This window comes from Anomaloglossus baeobatrachus, chromosome 1 (assembly GCF_048569485.1).
Source record: "Anomaloglossus baeobatrachus isolate aAnoBae1 chromosome 1, aAnoBae1.hap1, whole genome shotgun sequence".
Taxonomy (NCBI): Eukaryota; Metazoa; Chordata; class Amphibia; order Anura; family Aromobatidae; genus Anomaloglossus; species Anomaloglossus baeobatrachus.
The window spans coordinates 66,954,550-66,976,229 of NC_134353.1; the positions used below are offsets into that span (position 1 = coordinate 66,954,550).

Here is a 21,680-nt window from a genome sequence, read left to right on the forward strand (position 1 = left end):
GTGCCCTCCCCCCACGCAACAGTGAGGGCCACACTGTGCCCTCCCCCCACGCAACAGTGAGGGCCACACTGTGCCCTCCCCCCACGCAACAGTGAGGGCCACACTGTGCCCTCCCCCCACGCAACAGTGAGGGCCACACTGTGCCCTCCCCCCACGCAACAGTGAGGGCCACACTGTACCCTCCCCCCATGTAACAGTCAAGGCCACACAGTCCCCTCTCCCCCCACGCAACGGTGACTACCACACGTGCTCCCCCCCCCCCCATGCAACGGTGAGGGCCACGCGATGCCCTTTCCCCCCACGCAACAGTGACGGCCACACTGTGCCCTCCCCTACCCAAGATGGCATCTTGGTGCCCCCCATAGCAGTGCCAGCTTTAATAAGTGATAGGACACAGACAATCAAGTGTGCAAATATTTGGTGGACACAAAGAGCTCACGTTCAACAATTTGAGTCCCCCCCCCACACTACATGGTGCCCATTAAAATGAATGTGCTCTCTGTGTAATGTGTGTACAGACTGGTTCTTGCAGCGTGATAACGTTGTTATTCTGCTTGATTGGGGCCCTATTACCTCGGCAGCCCTAACGAGACAATCCATTTTACTACTGATCCATCCAAACTTCATATTAAAAATGTGGCAGAATATCTTCAATGTAGTATCCCGAGGAGCTGCCGTCTTGCGACATCGCCAGTGGCTGCCATGTACGACAGCTGCGTTCCCTGCCAGTGTAAATATCGTGTAAGGTTTTACAAAAGTTGTTTACATTACAAAAAAAAAGGTTCCTTGCTTCCCCGGTACAGTACATGCCAGTGTAGTGCAGATGGCTGTGACGTAACGTCAGCGCAGATGTCCCACGAAAGCCCAGGAGACCGCGCTTGGTTCTGAGCGAGCCGCTCGCGTATCCCCCTGCACACATGGCAGTGACGTCCCTGAGTGGCTTTCGGATGTCACTTCTGCCTGAAGGATAAACAGAGTGAAAAGGCCAAGAGTTACGTGAGCAAGGTGACTTCTGGGAAACACAATGCAGCATGACTGAAGCCCAAACATGCGGGGAGCACGGCATCTGAACGGAAAATCTATGCCTAATCGTATATAAATAGGTTCTGTCATGCAGGCTGGGCGCTATTTTCCCTTACGCTGCACTTCAGCACGATGTACGTCTCCATTCACGGTTTGTTTAGTGCCAGATCTCTGAACCTGCCATATTAACCACTGCTGCCCCTGAAAATGCACCACAATAAGCGGAGGTCTGCGTGCGCCGCTCAGTTTACGTACCCCCTATACAGATTTTTGCTCTCGGGTAGGCATTAGAGTTCACACGGGCACCGGATTCTCATGTCCAAACGATGTGTTGTGGGCGCTAGGTGCGGGGAAGAACCAAGCGCATTGCTAAAGGGAAGGGAAACCCTGTGTCTAGGGAAAAGGAAGATGGTGACCCCTGACCAAACCTACTGCTGGTCCCTGGGGTCCCTCACCACACTAGATAGGTTTTGCACCTATGCGCCGAGCTAGATACCTGACCCCTAGGTATCCCTACTGCTGGGCCATAAATAGGGAACGGGTGGGATGAGCTCTTCGTCAACCCCACTAAACACCTATAGAGACACAAGGGAAATGGCATGAACTACTTATCCACAGATGACTCAGGTAGAAGTTTAGCAGAACTTTCAGCAAGGATACCACAGAGAAGTACAAGCCACCTGCTTGCAACCATGGTTTCAAGGAACTGAAAATATCACACAATAGCCACTGGGTAAATTTCCAAAGAAGTTTCAAAGTACAAAGCAGCAAAAACATTTTTTTAGGATAAAATATAACTTGTACTTATCTCTTAAATGTAAGGTCATACTGACCCATTCTTTAAAATAGACAAACAACCAACACGTATAAAAGGTTTGGACCCTTTTTTTTTTGTACAAGGGATATATGCAAACCAGACTGTAATTAAATTGCCACCGCTGTAATAAATTACTTGTAAATAAATTGGAATTATCTCACCAAATTTTTCAGGTGCCACTTTCTATTGAGATCCCTGGGGTCCATTCATTCTCATTACGGAGCCCATTAAGAATCAGATATACCTCCCAACACGTTTCGTTTATGTGTACTCTTCAGGGGAGTCATTTGTGCTGCAAATTCATTACAGGTCCCTTTAAGTATGGACCTATTCCTTACATAACATGCACGTGGCAGTAGCGGCCGTGCTTATCGCTCTATTCTGAACTGAAAATATCACCAGCACCAGTCCGAAAGAAGGGGTATTTAAACACCAAGGAAATACTCATTGTCAACAGCTGGGTGGAAGGAGAGCTCCTACTGGGTCCAAAAGGGAGAGAGATGAATCCAACAGGGAAGCTACCTATACCAATGAATACTGACAGCAGAAACAAAAAGTCAGGGAGCATTTTGCGCAGCCAAACGCTATGACCTTCTATGGCCAGAAACCACATGACTGTCTGTCACCCGTGACATAATGTGAGTTTTTTTTCAATTCCATAAACTTGCACTGATCTTTAAATGAAGCAGACTTTTTTTCTGGCACACACATGTAACAACAAAAATCACCTTTTCCAATGAAGGCAGAGGAATCATAGGGCCTCACCCAGACATCAGTTCAGGTGCTCCTTTTAGGCTCAGTGTGCCACATTCAGTGTTTACTTAGACACGACTGAGCTAAAGGGAACCTGTCACCTGTAAAAATGCTTTTAACCTACAGATATGGGGTTAGTCTGCAGGATAATAGTATTTGGACCCTGCCCGACACCTGTGCACTAAATCCTTCTGCCAGGAGGAAGAGAACTTTAATCCTCCCAGCAACGTTTCGGTTTGTCATGGGGGGAAATCGCCAGAACAAGTTCAGTCACCGTTCTGTGTATGGAGATCAGTGGCTGTAACCGAGCCTCCACTCCTTTCACCCCACTGACTGACAACCGCTCATCATTAGACCCTGTTGTCAATCAGTGCTGGGGCGCGGAGGTTACAGCCGCTGCTCCCTATGCACAGAGCAGTGACTGAACCTGCACCGATGCCTCCCCAGTGACTGAAACCAGAACGCTGATGGGAGGATTAATTTCCTCACGGCAGCAGGGTTCAATGTGCAGGCACTGGGTAGGATTCAAATGCTATTAACCTGCAGATTAATCCCATATGGACAGGGGAACACCATTGTTAGGTGACGGGTGTCTTTCAAGTTCGGTCACATAAAATGGCTATTGTTTGGCATCCACTACCTGTGCAGTCTCCTCTCAGATCCTGGCTGGTGTCTCTCTCCAGCTCAATACCCTACAGTCTTCTGAGCTGGGCTAAGTGACTGACTAGTGAGCCCGTGGCTTGGTTCTAGTTATAACAATCCAGGGGCACCTAATCAAGACCTGTAGTGCTAGGATTCAACCCTAGCCAAACTAGCTTCCCTACACCCAAAAAAATGAAAGTTGTGTCAAATGGTCTTGGTGGATTATTCACTTACAGTGAAACTGCCGCATGAGAAACACAGTTAATATGTAGGTTAACACTAGAAGTCCCAGGAATTTCGAGCTCCATAGGGGTCCAATGGTAGAAATGTTAAATGACCCCTCTCTGGGACTTCTAGTGTTAATAGCATTTGAACCTACCCGGAACCTGCACACCACACCCCGCAGGTATGAGACAATAAACTTTATTCCTCCTGGCACCCTTCAAGTGTCAAAGGTCCAGTAGCGAGGGTCAATACGCCAGTCAGATTCCATACGCTATTAACCTGCAGATTAACCCCATATTCCAGGTTCCCTTTTGGAAAAGGGCTGGAAATCAAGGTGCTAGATGTTCCCTAGCTCAAATTGCAACTTTTCTCTACATGTTAGAAAAAAAAGCTCTATATGTTTTGAGCTGAAAGCTGTGACGTATCTCCTGAATGGATGTTTTGGTTTTTTTTTAATCTCAAAATGCAATCGTAAGTACGTCAGTTTTCCCCAACAGGTTAACCAGGCCTCCTGCCATTTTTACGTTTTGGTGTAGGTGCTAAAACATTGGTAAATTTGGATTATACACATAATAGTGTCACCTGTTGGGCAAATATTTTGCAGAGAATGCTTTGATAAAGGCAAATCTTTGTTTTGGCTTATACGGGTGGGGGGTGGGGGGGAAGTTGGAACAGCTTTCTTGGCTCAAGATGGAGATTGCGTCACGATTTACAGGGAAGAGAATTCAAGAGTCTTAAATTTGATCCTGCAGCAGTTTTCTCCTTTAGAAGAAGGGGTGGGGGGAATTGGGACTTTATTAAGATGCGTATTGCCTGTAAAGGATTTAAGGGTCTATGCTGGGGCATAACTAGAAGAGCCGGCATCCCATCCCATAACTAGAGGAGCCAGCATCCCATGCCATAGCTAGAAGAGCCGGCATCCCATCCCATCCCATAACTAGAGCAGCCAGCATCCCATGCCATAGCTAGAAGAGCCAGGATCCCATCCCATAATGAAAAGGGTCGGCATCCCGTCCCGTAGCTATAAGAGCTGGCATCCCGTCCCGTAGCTATAAGAGCTGGCATCCCGTCCCGTAGCTATAAGAGCTGGCATCCCGTCCCGTAGCTAGAAGAGCTGGCATCCCGTCCCGTAGCTAGAAGAGCTGGCATCCCGTCCCGTAGCTATAAGAGCTGGCATCCCGTCCCGTAGCTATAAGAGCTGGCATCCCATCCCATAACTAGAGGAGCCGGCATCCCATGCCATAGCTAGAAGAGCCAGCATCTCATCTCACAATTAGAAGAGCCAGGATCCCATCCCATAATGAAAAGCGTCGGCAGCCCGACTTGTAGCTATAAGAGGCGGCATCCCGTCCCGTAGCTATAAGAGCTGACATCCATCCCGTAGCAAACGTTTCAATGGGGCCCCTCTCTTCATCCCGTGGTTCTCGTGCAGTTGTGACCTCACCTGCAGTAGGTGACCCTCCTTAAGTGACCAGTTGTGATGAGCCCCTGAGGTGTCAATATGGATGGTACTGGAGGAGGGTCCAGCTTTGACATGCTGAATGTTTTAGGACTCCGTATGATCCAGGGCTCCATGGCAGAGGGCACTATGGCCATAGCTCAACTTTTGTGTCTGATGTTTATACTGTTAGGAGACATCCACCGCAACACAGTCAAGGAACAATTGAATACCTAGGTTTTACCTTGGGAGAAACAAAAGAGAACCCACAATTTTCCAAAAAGAAAAATGCATATTTGGCATTTTCGCAGTATACTTCTTTTATGACGCTTATTGCATGTTAGTCATAGTCCATTATGGTCACAAGATCGTGACATCAGCACAGGTCCTTCACCACCACTTCTCTGCTGCTGATTAACACAAGTCCTTCACTATGACTTCTCTTCTCTGCTGTGCTTCGCCCATTACGGTCACATGATCATGACATCAGCACAGATCCGTCACCGCCACTTCTCTGCTGAGCTCTGGAGTTTAGGATTGGAGAAGTGGTTGTGCAGGACTTCTGTGATGTCACGATCAGGTGACTGGAATTGGTGGAACTCAGCAAAGGACCTGTGGTGTAATCTATTACAATGCTGGGGCGTGACTAAGTAATTTAAAAAACAATTTTGCTGGTATCCGTCACGGTCACTCAAGTTCGGGCAAAAGAGTCCTCCTTATGACTGAACCCCAAGGGCTGTTTCACACATCCGGCTTTTCGCCGGATTGGCGGATCCGTTCCACTCCAATACAGTGTGATATAGTACATTGGCAGCGCAGCAACTTCCGGGTCACATGCTCCGTTCACATGACAGCATGTGACTGGAGCTTGTCGCGCTGCCATTGTACTGTATCATGCTGTACTGGAGTGCGCCGGATCCGCCAATCTGGCAAAAAGCCGGATGTATGCAACGGCCCTAAGGTATTCATTGCATTCACCTAGGCATATTAATGTCTTTTACTTTTTAAGATAAATACATGGAAAAAAATGTTTTAAACAAAGTTATTGATGCACATTCAATCATTTAAAGCACACTGGGGGCAGTTTAATATAACCCCCCCACCCCCCGACATTACTGGTTCCCTTTAAAAAGATGCATTTCAAGCAGCATGTTGGGAATTAATTTGATTTTATCCAGGGTAGCACATTCTAGAAAACTGGTGCAGCGGAAGAAATATCTGCAAACTGGAATAACAAAAGAAATGCATTATGGGGGGTGTTAATCACAGATTGTTGGCATAATGTAGAGCACTGGTAGGGGGGTAGTTTCAGAGGATAACTAGGCATATGCAACACTGTGGGGGCTTTGTGGGTCAGAGCAGGTGGGGAGCCTTTGGGGGGGGGGGGGACTGGGATATCTGGTTGTGCATGATGCTAAAATAACTGCTGAGATGTCATTTGTCTTTTGTGAGGTTCAGCATGAAAACTGATTTGACCTTTTTTCTCCACTTACCATTATGAAAATCAAGGAAAAAAAAAATACGGATTCCTAAAAATGTTTTACTTGTTTGTCCAGTTTAAAAATGTACGACGATTCCACATGGTTCTATACCATGTAAAATAATAATAATGGCTATTTTGCTGCACTGGTTTTTTTTTTTTTTTTTTTTTGCTTTTTTTCCCCTTCCCCCCCCCCCCCTTTTTTTTTTTTTTGCTTTAAATATATATATATAATATATATACATAGATAAAGATATATATAATATATATATATATATATATATATATATGTATATATATATATATATATATATATATATATATCTCTATGTCTCTAGCAACATCAAGTGACCATTGCAACCCATCAGTGGGCTCAGAGGCTGTGCCGATATATAGATGATGTGCTGCTAAGGTGGCTTAGTGATTGGTTGCAGCGTTTATGTGCGATGTCAACAGGACCTCACTGCTGCATTCTATGTACAAAGATGGTAGCAGCGGTGAAGAGATACAGTAAGGGTGAATATTGCTGTGTTTTTTAGAGGGCTATCACTCTGCTTTGTTCCCGATTCAGTGCTCCCGTCGGGGCGTATGTTCAAACCCCCTGTAAAACGGGATTCAGACATATGCTCCGGTGGGGCCTTTGACTATAATGGTGGTAGGCATATACACCTGAAAATGGTGCATGTGACTCAGTCGCCACCATTATAGTCAACGGCCCTATTGGTGCAGGCGTCCGAATCCCGTTTTGTGGCAACATTAGCAGCAATAGACTGACTGATGCTATTGGTTTGTAGAGTAGTATTGGGCATTGTGAAAGTGGAAAGAGGTGAGCTGTGACATCACCTATTGGAAATGGGGGATACTGTTATCTACTGTACATACTGTTGGTGTTATCAGACATTGTACAGGAGGAGGTGAGCTGTGAAGTCACCTTTTGTCAGTGATGGCTTCTGTATTATCTAAGGTATATAGAACAGTTATCAGTCATTGTACAGGAGGAGGAGGTGAGCTGTGACATCACCTATTGTGAGTGATGACTTCTATTTATGGTATATAGAAGAGATATTAGACATTGTAAAGGAGGGGGAGGAGGTGTGCTGTGACATATTGAGATAGGTGGATCCTGTGTTATCTATGTTATCAATCAATCGTGCAGCTGGGGATGTGCTAGGAAAACGTGTAAATGCAATAGTCGTATCCCTCAAAAGAGACTGTAAAAGACTAAAGTTGGAGTTGCTCATCTGGAGGGGTTATGTGGGTCACAACCACTATAAGGCTATGTGCCCACGCTGTGGATTTTGCCGCGGATTTGCCGCGGATTTCCCGAAAATCTGCAGCAGCGGCTCTTCCAAGCCATTTCAATGGCATTTTGGAAATGCTGTGTCCATGCTGCGGATTTTTCCGCTGCGGATTTGCTGCGGATTTTGATCCGGAAAAATCTGCAGCATGTCAATTGTTTGGTGCAGATTTGGTGCGGATTTTTGGTTTTGAATGGGGAAAAAAAAAAAAATCCGCATCAAAATCCGCGGCAAATCCGCGGGTGCGGATTTGCCGCGAAAGTCGCGGATTTTCAGGCAGAAAAATCCGCAGGTACATTCTACCGTGGACACATAGCCTAATTGTGTCTACACATTTCAAAGTCCTGAGGAAGAAGTCGGTAGGAAATGTGTAGACAGTAAAAAAACAACACTACTTTTTATCTTCATCTTGTGGACCATCATTGGAACCATCAGCAGCGCAAAGAAACCGGCTTTTTTTTTCTTCTTCTTTTTACCAAGCAGGAGGAGGAGGTGGTTAGCTGTGACATCACCTATTGTGAATCCTAGGTTATCTACTGTCTATAGTCATTGTAATCCTGTCTGTAATGATAATGAGTCTGCTGAAAAGTCTCCTATGCGGAACAGGAGGAATCAGTCTGCAATTAGGTTTAGCAGCCAGTGAAAATGTGCCAGTTTTTTCATCTTCTACAGTGTGTGTGTGTGTGTGTGTGTGTGTGTGTGTGTGTGTGTGTGTGTTATATTATAATAATGTGTGTATATAATATATTTTAATGTGTATGTGTGTATATAGATATATATATATATATATATATATATATATATATATATATATATATATATATATATATATATATATATATATATATATATATATATATATATATATATATATATAATTAGAGAGAGAGACAGATATATTATGGTACGTGTGTGTGTATATATATATGTATATATATCTATCTCAGTACGTGTGTGTGTGAGATGGATAGATATATATATATATATATCTATCTATGTATATGTGTTTCTGTGCGTGTGTATATATAGCTAAAATATATTTAAAAAAAATATATATGATTTAAAAAAATGTCTTTTTTGCTGCTTACACAGTGCAATTTCTATTGAAAGACCTGCCATCATATAATCTTCAGTGTTGTCCATGGTTTATTTTTCAATCTGTGTGGATGTATGCTCGCTTTTTGTTTCCACCCGTGAGAAAACCTTTTTATGAGACGCGTTGTGGATCCTCCTCATACCTCCATGTACACCATGAGGTCAGGGTGATGTGCGGCGGTGATGCAGGCACAAGCTGAAGGTCCGCGTGCAGCCTGTGTGCTTTGGCTGGGCTCCCCGGATGAGCCGTGTTTGCCTCTGTCATTCCAGGTCTCGTACCTTTTGAATACTTGGCTCCTTCCCATCCTGGAAACGGCTAATTCATTCCAGATCTGTTTGACTGCATTAAAGCAAAAACCCCGAAGTGTTAAATACTTTGTGGAGACCACTGAGGTCACTCACACCTGCTGACATTTCATCCCATGAGAAGCTCATTATCCTGCAGGAATGAAGACTGGAAGCCTTCCCGCGAGGAGGAAACCTGTGTGGAATATTCTATCGGGCAGACTGGATAAAGATCTAGGCTCAGAGTGTGTTTGATGAGTTTTCAGAGCAAAAACTCCAACTTTTGTGGTGCTTTGCATTTTTGGGGCATTTTCACTCAGTTTATGCTCCAAAAACTCCTACAAAAACCCCTCTGTGTGCACATACCCTGAGGCTGGTTTCACATATTTTTATTTTTTTTTTTTCATTTTTATATGTGATGGATCCATGTTTGGTCTATTAGGTTTTTTTTTTTTTAATCAATTTTTTCCTTAAAAAGAAAAATAATTCTTGGCTTCTCCCTCCCATTAAAACTGAAGCTATGGACAGTACGTAGATGACTTGTCAGTGCTATCGTTTTTTTTCCCCTCGTAGCTTTTGACTTGCATATAATGAGCTTCATCCGCAAAATGGGTCAAGATAAGACCTGTCTCTGTGGGTTTTTATTTGTTTTGGTTTTTTTTTCAATTGGTACGCAAAAAAAGACACCTGAAAAGCCATATTGGTTATAATGGGTTGATAATTTATTCATAAAGACTCCTTTTGACTTCCAACTTTATCACGTATGAGAAAAAAGGAACAATTATCTTGATCAGACTTTGATTGTTTTTTCATATTTGTGTAGAAAACAAAAAGATCTCTCCATTCAGTCAGTCCGTGAAAATTGGAACGCACTACAATGTCATCAATTGTCTGATTTTATTTATTTTTTTATTTTTTATATTATTATTATTATTATTATTATTATTATTATTATTATTATTATTATTATTTTGTATGGATCCATAGACTTGGATTGACAATTTTGATCCGACCCTCAGAACAAAATCGAGTGTCTCCTCAAGTTTCCGTGGATCGCATGCAAAAATCACGGAGATGTGAATGGCTCCGTAGACTATTACTGGTACGAGTGTTATCCTTGAAAATCACATTTGTGCGGGAAAATCCGTTCCAAAACAACAGGGTTTTTTTTTTATCCCTGTACTTGTAAGTCGGGGTGAGCAAAACTGTTGATGTTGGGTTCGGCCGCACTTTGGGTCAAGTTCAGGTATCGAACCAAACTTTTAACTAAACTTGACCCTGAACCAAAAGGAAGCAAAATGGAGGGAAGAGCGGGAGAATTGTCCTGCAAACAAATGTGGATAGGAAATAAATTAAAAAAAACCCAAAATAAAACAAAACAAACTGTGGTGGGTTCCCTTATTTTTGATAACCAGCCAAGTAAAAGCAGACAGCTGGGGGCTTGTATTATCAGGCAGGGAAGGTCCATGGTTATTTGGTTCTTCCCAGCACAAAAATAGCAGCCCACATCCATTAATGTGTCAATTTTGGCTCTTTGCCCAGGCTCGTTCTGATTGCCCTGGTGCGGTAGCAATTGGAGTAATACTTTTGGGGTTTATGTCAGCTGTGAATTGCTCAGGGGTTCACAATAGAAAGGCGTCTATCAGACATCCTCATTACGAACCCGATAAGTGTAAAGTAAAACACACACGCAGAGGGAAAAATAATTTATTTTCATAAAGCCTCCCCCACAGCCTCTCGTTCACCAATTTATTAAGTTTAAAAAATCGTTGAAGTTCCAATGTAATCCAATGGTGTAATGTTACATGACGTCCATTGAATCCTATGCAGCTTTGTTCTCAGAACGAGGCTCCAATGGTGATTCACGGTCAGGCACAGAATTTCTCACGAGCATACCTGTGCTGCCCGCAAGTGACTTCTGGAGCTTTGTTCTATGAACAAAGCTCCATAGGATTTGGTAGACGTCATGGAACATTTTGAGGACCAGCTAAGTTAAAGCAGAGAGCTGAGGGTTTAGCTGCAGCGGTCACGTGCTTTAGTTGGGGCTGCAGTTGTCACATCATGTCATCAAATACCTGGAAAGAGACAGGGTAAGAGCCTCAGGGTGTCATAGGTGAACGTTTAGCTAAAGTTTAAAGCTGGAGCATCCCTTTAAGTGGTTAGTTGTCGGTTAAATTACTCTTCATCCTTGTGAACTTTTTTTTTGTATGATTTTCACTGCCATAGTTAAAGAATTGAATAACACTGGAAGTGAAAAATTCCTTTGAGAAATTTAATAAAAAAAAAAAAAAGGTATGAGAAATTAGGAGAAAACAAAACAATTTCTCTGCATTAGACAATGAGGGGTCATTTCGGGAGACAACCCTGCCCCCTGAATTTGAAATATTTTGGCACGAGACGCGCTGTAATGTTTTTACTGGCTGTAGTTAAAAAAGCGGTTTAGAGAATGTAAATGATACTGTTCCTGTAAGAACAGAAACGACGTAAGAGCAGGAACGCTCCCTGTGAGGTGGGATCCTTCTCAACACTGCGAGAATCCCTCGGGGTTTGGCCAGAGGTTTGGAAGATTTAAAGGACTGTCTGTCTCTTAACGCCAGGCACCCCCGTACACCCCCATCACATTCCTCACTGGAGAAATCCGCCAAGATCTCATACAGCATTAACCATTTACTAATCCAAAAACTGTCTTTTTTTTATTTTTAATTTTTTTTTTTAATTTAAGACTGTGCCGAAATTTAACACAACCTAGTAAGCAACATTTACCCCTTACCCCCAAAAAACATCCTACTGGTAGAGTTTGGTGATAGCCATTGACCACTCAAGTTTGCCAAAACCGTGAAGATAAAAGTATTATATTCATGGCCAAAGAAGGGGGATTTCATGATTTAATATCATGGCAGTTGGAGATGGCAGTTAGTGCTTATAAAACCCTATGGAGTAGGGCGGTGCTAGAAGAAAGTTCTCCTGAAATCAGACTTTTTTTTTGCAGCAGCAGCAATTTTTTTTTCTGCAGCCGTAAAAAAAATTATTTTTTTGCTGTTTTTTTTATGCTTTTTGCTGTAGATTGAGTCATTTCTCTACAGTACATGTTTACCGCATTTTGCGAAAAAGCAGCAGTTGCTTTTCTGGATCAGTTTTGCATTCTCATTGTGTTTTAGGGTGAAAAAACATTGAAAAATTTGACGTGGTGCAGTTTTCAAATTCAGTCAAATACTAAGCAACCGTGTGCATAAGATTTCTCAAATCTCTTAACTTTTGTTGGTACTGTAAAAAAAAGTTGCAAAAACAGTGTGTGAACACTGCCTTAAGTCTTCATAGAACTTTGAGAACCAACTGTCATCTCCAATCTGACCAACTGTCATCTCCAATCTGACCAACGGTCATGTCCAATCTGACCAACGGTCATGTCCAATCTGACCAACGGTCATGTCCAATCTGACCAACGGTCATGTCCAATCTGACCAACTGTCATGTCCAATCTGACCAACTGTCATGTCCAATCTGACCAACCGTCATGTCCAATCTGACCAACCGTCATGTCCAATCTGACCAACCGTCATGTCCAATCTGACCAACCGTCATGTCCAATCTGACCAACGGTCATGTCCAATCTGACCAACGGTCATGTCCAATCTGACCAACGGTCATGTCCAATCTGACCAACGGTCATGTCCAATCTGACCAACGGTCATGTCCAATCTGACCAACGGTCATGTCCAATCTGACCAACGGTCATGTCCAATCTGACCAACGGTCATGTCCAATCTGACCAACGGTCATGTCCAATCTGACCAACGGTCATGTCCAATCTGACCAACTGTCATGTCCAATCTGACCAACTGTCATGTCCAATCTGACCAACTGTCATGTCCAATCTGACCAACGGTCATGTCCAATCTCACCAACGGTCATGTCCAATCTCACCAACTGCCATCTCCAATCTCACCAACTGCCATCTCCAATCTCAGTAATAGGAAAATCTGTATTCAATGAAGACAAATGTTACCTGTGAATAGAGTGAAATATCTATCCTAGAGGAGAAAGAAGCCGATATATATTATACTGTTGCTTATTTTCATGTATACTATTGATTTTATGAAATAAAAATGAAAACTACAGTTCATCATTCGTGCCAATCCACACAAGTCTAGTTCCAGAGCTTCCTCTATTCCCGCTGGTCTGTGCTTACCGGGCCATCCTCGTCACAGCGGAACTCACATGTGGAGGCGGGTCACCGATGAGGCCAATGATTGGTTGAACTGTTATAACTGCCCATTCCGATTGGATGGGACCAGGAAGCACAGACTGTCGGGCACTGAATAAGTCGCGGAAAAAGGATTAGTTTGAGTGAGCGTAAATTCTTTGATTATTTTAATCCAGTCTGAACCCTTTAATAGCTCTTTGTCAACCCCTTTAAGGACATGGATGACTATACAGTGGTATAAGTTGGAGGTACACATAAGTATGTCTTCCTTAACCGCAGTGTGCCCCCTTTTCTACTATTTTATACTACTCCTTGGTACTGTTGATAATATGAATACTCATATTTCCATTTTTTTTGCATTTTTTAATGTTTTGATTGGTCAAACACTCCATGTGTGATCTAAAAATATAATGAAATGTATATGTTTCAGGTGGAGGAGGCAAAAGGAATGGACGCAGCAAGAAATGGAAGGAGATGCTGAGGCTGCCGCACATAAGCAATTGTGAAGAACTCCGACATACAGTGGGTGAGTACGAGTATGCGGAACGTCTTACTCCATGTTTCCTTGTGTGCTTTACTATACCAGTCTTATTCTTGCACCCATGTTCCTTTATTGATCTATTGGAGGGGTCCGAGGAGTTCAAAATGACACAAATTGTCTTCTCTATTTGTTGTGACGGCAGCTATCTTAGGCTATATTAATATATATATATATAAATATATACGTTGTGACAGCAGCAGCCTTCTTAGGTTGTGTGTGGCTTGCATACCCATTTAAGAAAAGTAAGTCGAACTTAGCGCATATATATATATATATATATATATATATATATATATATATATATATATATATATATATATATATATATATATATATATATATATATATATAAATTATAATATTAAAAAAATATATATTATAAAAAATATATATATTTATATTTTTTTTTATTATATTCTATATATTTTTTTATTATATATATATATATATTTTTATATATATATAATAAAAAAAAATATAATGTAATAAAAAAATGTGTGTGTATATATAATAATAAAAAAAAATATATATATATATATATATATATATATATATATATATATATATATATATATATAATTTTTTTTTTTTTTTATTTTTTTACATGGCTGTGTGTTAGTTAACATCACACATATAGCCAAATTAGAAGGTCACAGCATCTATTGATCACATATCAGAAATCCAATAAAGCGGAAGTTGGAATCACATAAGTTTCTGTATCTCACATTGACATTAGTCTGTCTCTTCCCCCTGGTATCACAGATGACCTAAATACTTCAATGGATGAGGTGTTTTTTTTCATTTGAAATAAATAAAATAAATAAATAATAATCCTTATTTTACTGTCCGCACCATTGACCGGTTTTAGTGTCATAGTTGAAGCAATAGAATGTAGGCAATGTGCCGGTATGTATTTTATTCTATCTTTTCATGGGACAACACTGAAGATCTGACCCTCTGATACAATGGACAGTGTCAGTGTGCATCTTGTATAACAGTGTAAGTTTAGTGTACTCTAAATAACTTAACACACAGCCATTAATGTCTAAACCGCTGGCAAAAGTGAGTACACCCCTAAGTGAAAATGGTCAAATTGTGTATATTTTGTGTGGCCACCATTATTTTCCAGCTCTGCCTTAATGGTCTTGGGCATGGTGGTCACTAGAGCTTCACAGGAGCCGCGGAATCCTCTTCCAGCCTACATGACGACATCACGGAGCTGGTGGATGGTAGAGACCTTGCGCTCCCCCTCCTTCTGTTTGAGGAGGCCCCCCAGATGCTCCATAGGGTTTAGGTCTGAAGATGCTTGGCAAGTCCAGCATCTTAACCCTCAGTTTCTTTAGCGAAGCAGTAGTCGTCTTGGGGGTGTTTGGGGTTATCATGTTGGAACATGAAGGGAGGGGATCCTGCTCCGCTTCAGTATATCACAGTACATCTTGGCATTCATGGTTCCCTCAATGATCTATAGATTCCCACAGCCGGCAGCACTCATACAGCCCCAAACCTTGACAGTCCCACTACCATGCCTGACTGTAGGTAGGACACACTCACCTGGTTGCCATCACACACGTTTGACACCATCTCAACCAAATAAGTTTGTCTTGGTCTTATCAGACCACAGTTCATGGCTCTAGTAATCCATGTCCTTAGTCTGCTATTCAGCAAACTGTGGGCTTTCTTATGCATCATCTTTATAAGAGGCTTCCTTCTGGGATGACAGCCATGCAGACAAATGTGATGCAGTGTACGGCGTATAGTCTGAGCATTGACAGGTGGACCACCTACCCCTGTATCCTCTGCACTAATGCTGGCTGCACTCATACATCTATGATGATGTCAAGGCCTGTTATGAGTGGATCCTGTCTTGTTAAACAGCTGTATGGTCTTGGCCACCCTGCTGCAGCTCATTGTCAGGGTGTTAGCAATCCTCTTATAGCCTCAGCCATTTTTAAGCAACAATTCTTTTTTTCAGATGCTCAGAAAATTCTTTGCCATGAGGTGCCATATTGAACTTCCAGTGACCAGTTTGAGAGTGTGTGAGAGAACACCAAATGTAACACACCTGCTCCCCATTCACACCTGACACCTTGTACACTAATGAGTCACATAACACCGGAGAGGGAACATGGCTGACTGGGCACATTTTGGTAATTTTTTTACTTAGGGGGTGTACTCACTTTTTTGTTGCCAAAGGTTTAGACTTTAATGGCTGTGTGTTGAGTTTAGCGGAAACCCCAAATTTTACATTGTTATTCAAGCTTCACACTGACTACTTGGCATTGTAAAATGAGAGGGGTGTACTCACTTTTGTGATTATACTGTATATGTATATATATTTTGATCAGTCTTTGGAAACTGTTTTTGATTATTATTTTTTTTTTTTATTATATAATCTATTTCATTACCTTTTATAATGTCTCCTTTCTCTCAAACACTATTCTGCAGTGATGTTTTAATGCCCAGTTCCAGCTCCTTTTATCAGCTCCTTTGAACTGCCGCTCTGTAAGATCTGAACCCTATATTCTAACAATCTTTGTACAGGAGTTTCCCCCCTCTCAGTACACAGGAAAGGGCATTGAGGGGCTTTCAGAGGGAACTCACTGTTCACTGTACTCACTGTTTTGAATATAGTGTATGGATCTTGCCGAGCAGCAGTTAAAAGCAGCTTTAACTGGACATTAAAACAACATTGCAGCATAATCTTTATGAGAGGAGGCAGAATTACATAAGTAATGTACACCAGTTCAAAAAATGATTTATTGTTAGTGATATCAAAAAAGTAGGTACTCCTTTTATAAATATTTTAAACTATTCTTTGGATGTTGGCATTAGTTGGCCTCTAACTGTAAGGCGGGCTTTGCACACTACGACATCGCAGGTGCGATGTCGGTGGGGTCAAATTGAAAATGACGCACTTCCGGCATCGCATGCGACATCGTAGTGTGTAAAGGCTCGATGATACGATTAACGAGCGCAAAAGCGTCATAATCGTATCATCGGTGCAGCGTCGGCGTAATCCATAATTACGCTGACGCGACAGTCCGATGTTGTTCCTCGCTCCTGCGGCAGCACACATCGCTGTGTATGAAGCCGCAGGAGCTAGGAACATCTACCGGCGTCACTGCGGCTTCCGTAGGATATGCGGAAGGAAGGAGGTGGGCGGGATGTTTACATCCTGCTCCTCTCCGCCCCTCCGCTCCTATTGGCCGCCTGCCGTGTGACGTCGCACGACCCGCCCCCTTAACAAGCAGGCGGGTCGCCGGCCAGAGCGACGGTCGCAGGACAGGTGAGTGCATGTGAAGCTGCCGTAGCGATAATGTTCCCTACGGCAGCTATCACAAGGACATCGCTGCTGCGACGGGGGCGGGGACTATCGCGCTCGGCATCGCAGCATTGGCTTGCGATGTCGCAGCGTGCAAAGTACCCCTTAAAGTGGTCATCCATTTTTTGTTAGATGGATCCCTTTGATAATTGGTGAATTTTGTCAATGGATTTCTCATGTCAGCAGTAATCTACTGAATAACGCTGGAGCAGGTGTTCAGATTCGCAACAGCACTCCAAGAGGAAAAATTAGGTATTACACCACACCCATTGATGTGTGTAATGCAAGGATCCTTTGAGTGCTCCACAGTAGCTTTTCTCATTCAAAGTCCTGATAACCCCTTTTAACCTTTAGCACATTTTTAATCTGAAAATCTACAAAAAACATAAACTCTTCTGCATATTTCAGGCTTCCTGGAGATTCTTGGAATAAGCTTTATTTGTAAGAGCCGGGTGGATAATGGTTACTCGCATTGTGTGAGCGGTTTTATAGCCGGGCTTTGATCTCTGGGAAGTCGGAGTCTTTTGGCTTTTGTTTTCTGACTTTTTAGGTATGAACTGAAATAAAACCTTGATGGAATGCGTTACTTTTCATGCGCCGTCCAACTCCGGTCTTAACCTCTTACTGACACATGACGCACTTCGGCAGCCACGGTCATCTTGCCCTTTTGGTAAAAGTCAATCTCTACTTGTGGCGGTGCTTAAATTTAAAGAGGTCGTTCCCCCTTATCTGTGACCCCCCAAGGATGAGAAAGAAGAAGAAGAAAAAAAAAAAGAAGATTCTTACCTCCCAGACTGCTCCCCTTTACTCAGCTCTCAACTCCCCAATAGGAGCTACATCTGTCGGGTACATCATGTTAGTGCTGCAGATATATATATATATATATATATATATATATATATATATATATATATATATATATATATATATATATATATATATATATATATATATATATATATATATATATATATATATAATATATATTTTTTTTTTTCTTTTTTTTTCCTGAGCCCATTAAGAAGTTCCTTTTTTAAAATTGTTGTTTTTTTTGTTTTTTTTTTAATGTAATTGTATGACGTCCTGGCCGGGCCAGGTAGTCACAAATAGGGCCCCATATTACACCTTTCCCTCACAGGAAACACACAGCCAACCTTAAAACCCTAGTCACCCCCTAAGGGCTTGATAGACACACCAGGGGGTGGAACCAGGCGGTTGGAAGACGCCCACCGAGGAGTTTTAGACAGCCGGGGGCAAGGAAAAGTCAGTGAAGTAAAATGAGATCAGTTTCAGAGTTCAAGGAGAGTGGAGGTCAGGCCTGTGTCTGGGCCTGAGGAAAACTGACAGGTGCCAGGGTAGGAGCCCTGGTGCCTTTGGCTAGGAGGCAGACGGCGGTCTCCGTCTGCAGGAGCCGGGAAGACTGCTCGGTGGACCGGGACAGGGTTGTAGCCCGCCGGTACCGACCCGGCAAACCAACTCGGAAACCGGAGCACACAGGGGGGTACTCAGACCCTGAAGCTAGGTCCAGAAGCTACTGGAACTAGTTAATTAACTGATTGCGGTCAGGACTATAGGTCCTGTCCCACCCAAAGTCCCTAATAGAAGGCAACAGCCCACCGAGGGGGATAATAGGCCACCGCCAAGGCTCAAAGATCCCACGGTCCAGCGTCTGCGGACAAGGGCTCCTTAGGCCACAACCAGCCGTGAGCGGACTCCTGAAGTTGCAAGCACTGGCAGTCCACCACTACACACAGGTGCAACAGAAAGAGAGAGACCACCAGCCGGGTGGGGGGACCAGAACGCAGCTGGCTGCGGGCACCGACCACCATCACCTTGGTTTACCAGAGACTCGTGTGTTTTCTAATAGTGAGTACATCAGCACCCTTCGGTCGCCCATCTCCCTGCACCGCCAAACCCCATCGGGTCCCGGGGCCACCATCCCTGCCCACAGAGGGGTTAACAACTTGCTGCACAACATCTCCCCTGGGTGCCTGTAACTGCAGCGGTGGTGTCCAATATCACCACATACCGTGGGTGGCGTCATGAACTCCGGACGGCCCAGCCCGTACATATACGTCCTACATCCACCATCCCATCACAACCCCTTTTCACTTGAAACGACCGCAAGACCCCCGGGTCCGGAGACCCTCGAGCCACCCACATAAGGACCGGATCCGAGCAGCTCGGCTGCCGAGAGCAGGGGCGGTACAATTGGGTTTAGGGATTTTTATAACCTTTTACTATGCATTTCTCACTTTTCCTTTGCTGACTATATAGAATTATATATAGAAAATTAATGTTATATAATATATATATATATATATATATATATATATATCTTAGAATCCATTCATTGTAAAAAAAAAAAAAAAAAGTTTTTACGTGACATTTATTAAGAAGTCTTCGGCTATGTTAACAGTGTTTTTCGCATGTTTATTTTTTTTTTCCATTGGTTTTATGCAAATCCATGCTAATATACAAAGCTGCTTTTTTCCAGCACCAGAAAAACCTATGAGATTCCAGAAATCTCAAGCACACACAGTTGCTTATTTTTACCTGACTGAAATGGAAAACTGCTGCGTTTTGTTTTTTTTTTAAAGTTTTAAAGCAGTTTGTCAATTTTTTCAGCATTTTTTTCTCACCCTTGAAACCAATGAGGATGGAAAAAAAAATGCAGCTGTGGTTTTTTTGGTGCATTTTTGCTGCTTTTTTTGTGGATGAAACTAACTTTATTTCAATATGTACTGTAGGCAAAGGATATACCAAAAGCGCAGCAAAAACACAGCAAAATATGTCAAAAAACATAGCAAAAAAAGAACTAAAAACACAGTAAAACCTAAAAACACAGTAAAAAAACCCTAAAAACACAGCAAAAAAACCTAAAAACACAGCAAAAAAAACCCTAAAAACACAGTAAAAAAAAAACTAAAAACACAGTAAAAGAACTAAAAACACAAGCAAAAAAGAACAAGCAGCAAAAAAAACTAAAACAACAAAAAACGCAGCTTTTTCACTGCCAACAGATCAGGTTTAGCTGCCCAAAAAAAGCAGCAAAGACAGTGTGAGCATAGCCTTCATGTTGGCAGCTTCCTACCCCTTTTGGTGTGTGATATGAAGGGATCTGGCTCACTTGCTCATTTCAATAGCTCAGCCAGCCTCCTTCTATATTAGCATTGACTGAGAAGTTATAGAATTATAGCTGCCCCATGTACCCCATTATAAGGTACAACTCGCGCCCCAAGAAGAAGCCCCAACATGGTAACAAAAATATTTTCCACCTTTTTGGTTTATTTAAGATTTTTATGCACCGTCTGCCTTTTATAGCCTCTGTGTGGCAATAGCTATTGCTGGCTTGGGACTGAGTTAACTGAGAATCTGTCGGTGAGCTCAATCTGTAAAGCACTGTGGAATTAATAGCGCTATATATGTGAGTGAAATAAATAAATTCTGATAATCCATGTGAAAGCTTGTAACTTTTCTGTCTTTTTTTTTTCCCCTGACTTTGCTCTCAGCTGATCACAGACCACATCTAAGCTTAATGTGCAGGGAAAGAAAGAGCCTGTAGAAGCCAAACGGTGCAAAATTTTAAATGAAACCCATTTGCAAAAATGATTCTTTTTTACCCCAAAATATATGCAATTAGTTAAAAAAAAAAATCATTGGTATGTTCAACAATGAGACTACTATGCAATTAAAATTTGATGTGCGCACGTTTTGTATAGATGGAGAGTGGGTGCAATGAACCCGCCGTGACCGGATGGAATTGGGGTGGCTTTTCTTGCTCCACACTCTGTGCCACGAGCCAATTATCAAAAATTGGCACTTTATCTGGCCCAACCCATTGGTGTATCCCTTATCAGCCATTCCTCCGAGTAGCCCCCTGTGTCGCTGCCCCTGTAGCCGATCATCAGTAGCGAGACCCGCTGCCGGGAAACATCCTTAAGTAGCGGAGTGACTGCAAATTTTTGAAAATTGTTCTTTTTTTTGGTTTACATCCAACCGGGTCACATGGAAAACAGAAACCGGAAAAAGTGGCACACGTCCAAAAATCAGCTCCATTTGTAAAATGAATATAGGGACTTGTGTATATAGTAATTAGGTGGCCGAACCAATCGGTGGAACGTAACGAAGCGACGGCTCAGTCACAGCGGCCGATGAGACGATGGAAAAAAGCATTACTCATAGATATTCGACACGCAGGTAAGAAAACCGACCGGATTCAAGAAAGCCCACAATATCCACGGCTCGTCATGGACTGTTTCTGTTAGTAACGAGACAAAATAAGGTAATTAGCTTACGAGAACAATTATTTACAGATGCTCAGTGACCGTAATACTCCCCTATCTGCCAGAGGGAACGTGTGCAAACGTTTGTTTTTTCCTTTTTTTAATTTAACTTTTGCTTTACTTTTTGTTTTCCATCAGCGCTTTATTTTTTAAGTAGCTAAGTATAATATAGTGTGTGTGTGTGTGTGTGTGTGTGTGTGTGTTTAATTTTTTATTATATACAATTTTGGTTGGTTTGGTTTTTTTTTTTTTTTTTTTGAGGGGTACATGT

General features: G+C 42.4%; 1 protein-coding gene across 1 annotated transcript in view; it reads left to right on the plus strand.

Moving 5' to 3' along the window:
• Positions 1-21,680, plus strand: part of GRK4 (G protein-coupled receptor kinase 4) — a 316,373-nt gene that overhangs the window by 149,378 nt on the left and 145,315 nt on the right. Inside the window, exon 2 of the mRNA XM_075346835.1 lies at positions 13,691-13,786. Within this exon, the coding sequence (XP_075202950.1) occupies positions 13,691-13,786 (96 nt within the window). The remainder of the gene's footprint in view (positions 1-13,690; positions 13,787-21,680) is intronic.